The 8,123-nt window shown below is 41.1% G+C and overlaps 1 protein-coding gene across 2 annotated transcripts in view; it reads left to right on the top strand.

Moving 5' to 3' along the window:
• Window positions 1-8,123, top strand: part of AOAH (acyloxyacyl hydrolase (neutrophil)) — a 189,970-nt gene that overhangs the window by 145,274 nt on the left and 36,573 nt on the right. For both annotated transcript variants that reach the window (XM_010831159.1, XM_010831158.1), the window contains exons 15-16: window positions 4,640-4,676; window positions 5,439-5,513. In XM_010831159.1, coding sequence (XP_010829461.1) covers window positions 4,640-4,676; window positions 5,439-5,513 — 112 coding nt within the window. The remainder of the gene's footprint in view (window positions 1-4,639; window positions 4,677-5,438; window positions 5,514-8,123) is intronic.

Genomic DNA, 8,123 nt, shown 5'->3' with positions numbered 1-8,123 from the left:
AGGTCAGCTCATTATCAGAGAAATGCAAATCAAAACCACTATGAGGTACCATTTCACACCAGTCAGAATGGCTGCGATCCAAAAGTCTACAAATAATAAATGCTGGAGAGGGTGTGGAGAAAAGGGAACCCTCTTACACTGTTGGTGGGAATGCAAACTAGTACAGCCACTATGGAGAACAGTGTGGAGATTCCTTAAAAAACTGGAAATAGAACTGCCTTATGATCCAGCAATCCCACTGCTGGGCATACACACTGAGGAAACCAGAAGGGAAAGAGACACGTGTACCCCAATGTTCATCGCAGCACTGTTTATAATAGCCAGGACATGGAAGCAACATAGATGTCCATCAGCAGATGAATGGATAAGAAAGCTGTGGTACATATACACAATGAAGTATTACTCAGCCATTAAAAAGAATACATTTGAATCAGTTCTAATGAGGTGGATGAAACTGGAGCCTATTATACAGAGTGAAGTAAGCCAGAAGGAAAAACACCAATACAGTATACTAACGCATATATATGGAATTTAGAAAGATGGTAACGATAACCCTGTATACAAGACAGCAAAAGAGACACTGATGTATAGAACAGTCTTATGGACTAAAAAAATAAAAAATAAAAAAAAATTTTAAAAATTAAAAAAAAAAAAATAAAATTGCATTAAAAATACCTAGGAATAAACTTTTTTTTTTTTTTGGAATAAACTTAAACAAGGAGGTAAAAGACCTATGTTTTGAAAACTATTAAACATTGATAAAAGAAACTGAAGATGACTCAAAGAAATGGAAAGATATCCATTAGTTCTTGGATTTGAAGAATTAATGTTTGTTAAAATGACCATACTGCCCAAAGAAAAAAAAAAAAAAAGATGAGCCAAAATTCAGACTTGTGGCCAGTAAGGACACTGTTCTTTCCTTTCTTGATGACAGGTGGATTCTCCATTGGACTACCTTGACAAATAAATTAAATGCCCCTATTTCATAGTCAGAACTTTTCCATTTCTCTGATCTATCACTGTAGAGACCAGGTAGGGACCTCTTAAGGGCATCTCCAGTTCTTTGAATGCTGCTCTTGTTTTGCCACATTCCACAGGCTAGGAGCTATCTTTCTCTTTTACTCACATCTTTCAGCTCCAACTGCTTTACTAAGTATTTTCTATAATAGTAGTAGCAGTAGCAGCAACAAAATCAGCAGCCTGGAGGAAGTCTACATACAGGAGAAGAGAGAAAATAGAGCTTGGGAGGGAGAGAGATATCAAATGATGATGTGACTGGTGGAAGAGTAGCAGGACTACAGGAAAGGGGGGCTCAGAAGAGAAAGTAACATGGGAATTATGTAAACTCATTACATAATCCCATAAAACTGAGATTTCCAAAAGAAAATGGAAATCATGGAAGTGTAACAACTTTGGAGCAAAGAAAATTCTTTGCTCCTATTACAAACACCCACCAGAAAAAAATAAACATTTGGGTAAAGAAGCATGCATACTTCCTCTCTCCTTGGGTGGATGTTTGTGATTGCTGCTTTTAAACCCACCTCAAGCCTTTGCCATTGGCCTGTCATCTTTGTCTTGGCAGCAGAGAGATCAGGGGATGTGGGCCCAGGCAGGGGCTCTCCATATGGCATGCCATGACAGGTTTTCATTTCCATTTTCCTCAAGCTCTGTGGGTACTCTGCACCTCAGTTCCCACTTGTACTCTGGATAATGAGGGAAATTATTGACAATCCCTGACCTGGCCCTTTATTTTTTTTTTTCCCACTCATGGCTTGAGTTTTCATTTCTCATTAAGAAAAAAATCAAAGAGTGAGAATTAAACACCTCTTGATTTATTATCTTACTGAAAATGGGAAGTTGAGAGTCCTGGAGCTGGCACTGAATGAAGGGCCCAGCTGATGAGATGAGTCAGCCACTGTAGGCTCCCAGTGGCTGTCCTTCTTATCTTCCCTCTTGAGAGCAAAAGGGAACAACCTCACGCCCAGAAGTACTTCGAGTCTATGTTTAGGACTCAGTGTTGTAAAACCTGTCATCTTCTCTGAGCAGAGATAATAGGCTCAAATCACATTGAGTTTTCTGGTTTGGATCTGCACTCAACCTTACTCTAGTGCTCGGTCGTGTGTCTGCCCCCATAGATGGTAATCCTCGGGTATAAAGGCTGTGTCCAACTCACCTGTTAATTCCCTACTATGTGTCAGGCATATGGCAGGTTCTCAACAAATGAATGGAGAGGGTGAATGAATGCTTACATGCTAAGGTGAACTGACGGCTCTTAATTTGCATGTCTGTGTGCACATTTAGTACTACCCTGAACTGAGAGTCGCTCAGTGGTGTCCAACTCTTTGCAACCCTATGGACTATAAAGTTCATGGAATTCTCCAGGCCAGAATACTGGAGTGGGTAGCCTATCCCTTCTCCAGGGGATCTTCCTAAACCCAGAGATAGAACCCAGGTCTCCCACATTGCAGGTAGATTCTTTACCAGCTGAGCTATCAGGAAAGCCCCACCACAAAAAGGAAACAAAGAGTGTATGACGATTCCTAAAATAAATTAAATGTAGCATTGCCATATGGTCCAATGATTTCAATAACCTAAATAAACCTAAACAGGTACTTGCACACCGATGTTCATAGGCAGCATATTCATAATAACCAAATGGTAGAAGCAACTCGAATGCCCATTGACAGACGAATGGATAAACAAAATGTGGTATGTGCAAAAATGGAAAATTATTCAGTCTTTAAGTAAGGAAATTCTAACACAGGCTACAAATGGAGGTCCTTTGCGAACATTATGCTAAGTGAAATAAGTCCAACACAAAAAGATGAGTAAGGTATGATTCCACCTATCTGAGGTACCCAGAATAGTTCAATATATACCAACAGAAGATAGAATGGTGTTATCAGAGACTGCTTCTATTTGGTATGACGGGAAAATTCTAGAAATGGATAGTGATGGTCGTTGCATAACAATGTAAATGTATTTAATGTCACTGAATTGCACACTCAAAAAGGATTAAAATGGTTATGTTTATGTGTTGTATATTTTACCACAATGAGAGGGGAAATAAAGCAATATTCATTTATTATGCATAATTCCTGAATCAGTCAAGAGAACATCAATGCTGCACATATAGCTTGTATCTAGTTGTATGTGGAAAAGGAGGCCTACCCTGCATGGTCACACAATCTCGAGGGGACATGGGCTAGTTAGTTCCTAATAGCTGTGCACTGCCCTTTTGCCCATTTGTTTCCACAAGAAACCCACTGGCTTTCCCCCCAAGCTTCCAAGGCTAGAAGTTACAGGAAAATCTCCCTTGCCACTTAAATTGTACCACGCACCTGAGGATTACTCGCTAATCACTGCAGACTATCTTCCAATGGACAAAGAAACAGAACTTATTTGAAACAGTGAACTCAGTCTAGAGAAGCCGTGTCACACAGGGAACCAGAGCTCAGCCTTACAGAAGGGACAGACTTTGAAGTGCAACTCTCCAAATGATTATTTATGTGGCGTTGGGAAAGTCACTTTAAGTGAGCCTCAGTTTCCTCCTCTATAAAATGGAGACCTACTATGCCTAGGGCTTCCAAGCTGGCACAGTGGTAAAGAATTTGCCTGCCAGTGCAAGAGATGCAAGAGACAAGCGCACACGCCCATGTGAGCACACGCGTGTGCGTGCGCGCACACACACACACACACGATGCTACCTCGTACTGTGGTGCTAAGGCCTAAATGAATTAATAAGTGTTTAGCAGAGTGTTGACAATAAAAAGAACATTCAATGAATACAATTTTCATAAAAGAGATTCATTATTGATGGTATCAAGAACAGGGGAATGAAGTCATATGTGTCACTGCTGCTGCAGCTAAGTCACTTCAGTCGTGTCCGACTCTGTGTGATCCCCATAGACGGCAGCCCACCAGGCTCCCCAGTCCCTGGGATTCTCCAGGCAAGAACATGGAATGGGTTGCCATTTCCTTCTCCAATGCATGAAAGTGAAAAGTGAAAGTGAAGTCACTCAGTCGTGTCCAACTCTTCGCAACTCCATGGACTGCAGCCTACCAGGCTTCTCCATGGGATTTTCCAGGCAAGAGTACTGGAGTGGGGTGCCATTGCCTTCTCCGATATGTGTCACTATGGGAGCTTAAATAAATCAGCTCTACAATCTGACTCTTGCACAGGCCAGCCAGTCAGGAGGAGCCTCAGGAGTGAGCAGGAACACCAGCAGGCTATTAAATGGGGATTTCCAGGGAGATGTGCAGTTCTTGAACAATCCTTTTTACTGTCCCTCTCATTCCCTAACTCATTCCTTAATCTTTGGATAGTTTCTGTCTCTGCTGATAGATTTATACTTTTTTCTCACATCTATTAGAAAGTGTACCCATTCGCGCTCAGTAAATGTCTTGAAATCTATGAATCCAAAAATGTTAGGATTATGTTAATATAATGCCAAGTAAACAGAAGGCCCATTAAGAAAGTTGTAGGATGAAGTCATTCTCATCAGTATGATGGTTTGGATGACCTTTGACCATACAATATGGTTCTTCCATGATTTCCGTCAATCAGTCTAATTCTCATACTAATAGTGCTGACTTGGATTTATTAACTTTAATTATTTTCTCAATTTTAACTATTCAGGTGCATCCTCCCAAAACCTGGAGAGATTTATAGAAAGGTAAGTGGAAAAGGGAGGGATATAAGAAGTTGTTTTTAGGTTGGGTTTCTATTCTGAAAAATTAATTAAAAAAAAAAAAAACTCTCTGTTATTATCCAGTAGCCACTTATACTGAACATCCATAACTTGTTAGTCACTCTCCAAACACTGGGAAGTTTTCACTTCTTGGGCCAGTGACCACAGGATATGGTTAATTTACATGTATACTTTCAAAAGGGTCATAAAAATGTATACAAAGTGGGTAAAACTTAGGTCTGGCCCAAGTATCTGAAAAAGACAAAAAAAGACTGCTTCTTATTCCTGCTTTATGAATGAGAAAACAAGTTTTTGCTCATATTTGACTTAAAATTCACTAGCAAGGCCTGGGGTGTCCAGAATAGGAACCTTGAGAAATCCTTGATTTTTCAAAGTTGACTGTGTCCACAGCTGTCATAATGTCCTACACATCTGGACATAAGTACCTCAGGAAACTGATCTGGATTTACTGATGACAAATATGGTGAAAGATGGTAGCGTGTCCCCCTACGGGAGACTTCAACCTACTCTAAATGTAGGTATGTATTTATGTGGTCTTTTCCTAATGGAGAAGTGAGTTAAAGATTATAGAGAAGAGGGGAAGTGGGAATGGAGACACTAGAATGAAAGAAAAATAGCAAAAAGTTACCCAGAGGATGGCCATTTGAAGATTCTTTCTCATATTGGTTGGTTCCAAAGCTAGGTTTCCAAGTGTTCGATATTCAACTTCCATCTATGGTTTCTCAGTTTATCTAGGAACCAGCTGTTGGATTATCCAGCCATTGTCATATATGCCATGATTGGAAATGATGTCTGCAGTGGGTGAGTTACTAAAAAATGTTTGGAAGGTTCTTTGAGTTTCCCCTCATCTCCACTCCATTATAGTAGCCTGCTTCCCTATCTTAACAAGTTCTGGACACATGTCGACTCAATAGAATCAACCTGTAAAGCTGAAAGACCCTCTGAAAAATATCTGATCCCATTAATTCTTTGCTCTGCTTCACAACAAATGGGTGTGTCATGATCAACTCTGAATTACATCACAAGAAATATGCTGCTGCTAGCCAAAAATCCAAGACTGAGAAGCGTGACTTTTGAAATAAAATAAAGCAAAATCACAGCTATCCCATAAGAACAGCTTCTTCACTCATCTTCTGATTTACTTACTCGTGTGGTTGAGATAGCACAGACTTAGAGCTTTGCAAAGAAACCTACACATGATTCACAGCCAATCCTATCTGTGCCCATGGCCCATAGTAAGAAAGTGGTTTTGCTAAACTGCTAATATCAGTAGTGATTTCAAAATGTTGAATGCCTTCGTTCCCCCACAACATTTTGGAAGGCTTCTCAAAGTCTGTGCATACCCCTAAGAATATGCCGCACATGTGAATGCCATCTGTCCTGTGATCATGGCCAAAAAGAAAAAAAAAAGGTGAGATCAGATCTAAAACAACTCCCCAGTAGCCACCCACCCATCATTTTGGAAAACAGAAAAGCAAAGCCAAGAGAGGGGGCATGACTTGTCCAATTAGTGACGGATGGCAGAGCTGGACTCCAACCCAAGGGGTACTAAAAGCAGGCCACCCTGCTCACTGCCCACCTTCTGCTTTTCTGTACTTCACTCACCAAGAGCTTTTTAAGCTTGTGCTAAAAACATGGTTGAATATTATGAAATTGTGCTTGCCCTCATGGAAACCTCCATGAGAGCCTCAGAACTCTTATGATGAAGGAGGTGGAGGCCTAATCAGTGAAGTGAGTTCAGGGCAGGAGATTCCATTCTGCAACCCAGAGATACTCATGTGCCCTGCCTTGGCAGCCCCTAGGCTGGTTTACCACTCTCCCCAGAATCCCAAGTCTGCCAAGGCTACATTCTGGGGACCCAAGTTAGCTCTGTGATGAGCCACCTGGTAGTCTCCAGTAAATAGCAAACACCCCCAAAACCTTCCATGAGCCAAGAGCCACACCACTCTCTGTATCATCTCATCCCCACAGCAGCTCTAAGAGGCAAGGGCTATTGCTCCATTTTACAAATGAGGAAACCGTTTCAGCAAGGTTATTAAGAAACTTACTTCCATAGTTAGTGAGAAGCAAAGATGAGAGCCCAGCAAGGTTCTCTGGCTAAATTCTGTGTTCTTTCTACAGTCCATGCTTGTCTCATTTGCTTTCTTTTATGCACGTGCTTTTAAAAGTATGTATTGACCACTTACGATGTGCCAAGCTCTGTGCCTGGCTCTAGGATACACTGGCAAAGAGGCCACCATCCCTGACCTCAAAGAGCTTATGAAAGGTAAAGCAATGAGCTTCAGCCCCCAGTCCCATCAAAGAACAGAAAAAACCTATGGTCAGATCAGCCAGTGCCCCTCCAATCTCTGGATCCTATCCCCCGGGAGGGGACAGAGAACAAGCCGGTTATACTGAGTAAAAAACACCTGCAGAAAGACTTCTAGTGCAAAAGCCCCAAATCCCTGAAACTGCATGTTTTCAGCAGAAGCTGCACACACAGAGGTCCCTCCAGCCTGGCCCTGCTCTTCCTTTTCCAAGGAGCTAAAGGGCAGGTAGACATCAGCCAGAGACCTGCGCCAGCCTTCTTCCCCCTGGGGGGTCTGGGCAAATAAACAGTAAGCATTTGGGTGAAAGAATAGAGTTGGCTGTGTGGGGTGTCCCCACGGTGCCCATTTTGCAACGTCCTGTGGAGGGGTTAGAAAAATAAAGACAGATGGCAACTATACCTCCCATCTGCCAGAACATCAAGGTGGAGGAGATTACCCCAAATGAGCAAAGTGATTTCATAAAAAGCTCAAGCCAGCAACACATTGCATAATAAGTTCGTCCTGAAAAACCTTTTAGGATATTTGCTTGACTTTTTTCTTTTCTTTTTTTTTTTAATGATGATGATAGTTCTCTGCTTCTTTCTCTATTCTTTAAACTCTTGTAGGTAATAAGTACTTGTTAAATGAATGAAGGTCAGGATTGGAAAATAGCTTTTAGCATCAGGAATTCAAGAAAAAAAAAGTAAAATAGACAAATTTAGCTTTGTCATTGTAACTCTACTTGATTTGGCTTAAACTCACCCAGCTTACTTGGGCTTTTGCTATCATTGCTTTCAAAAACTGCAGAATATGAGTGATACAGAAAAAATTCCTGGAAATAGGGCAAGTATGAGTGAACCACAGCAGCAGAGGCTTGGGTAGCAATAGGAGTGCTGAGAAATGAGAGTGGCCTCAAGAGCCTCAGTTCATAAAGGGTGACCACAAACCTTCCTCAATATCCCAACACGACATCCCTGAAAAGAATATCATAATTACTGGAAATGTGATAAATATATATATATATAGAGAGAGAGAGAGAGATACATATACATATATATAAGCACATAATACTAGCCACAGAAATGGATCTAATTCCATTTTTTAGAGTGGACCTAGAAATTAT

Source organism: Bison bison, unplaced genomic scaffold (genome assembly GCF_000754665.1).
Source record: "Bison bison bison isolate TAMUID 2011002044 unplaced genomic scaffold, Bison_UMD1.0 scf7180017864525, whole genome shotgun sequence".
Classification (NCBI taxonomy): domain Eukaryota; kingdom Metazoa; phylum Chordata; class Mammalia; order Artiodactyla; family Bovidae; genus Bison; species Bison bison.
Note: the sequence above shows the minus strand (reverse complement) of the source record. Positions and strands in the feature narration are given on the sequence as shown.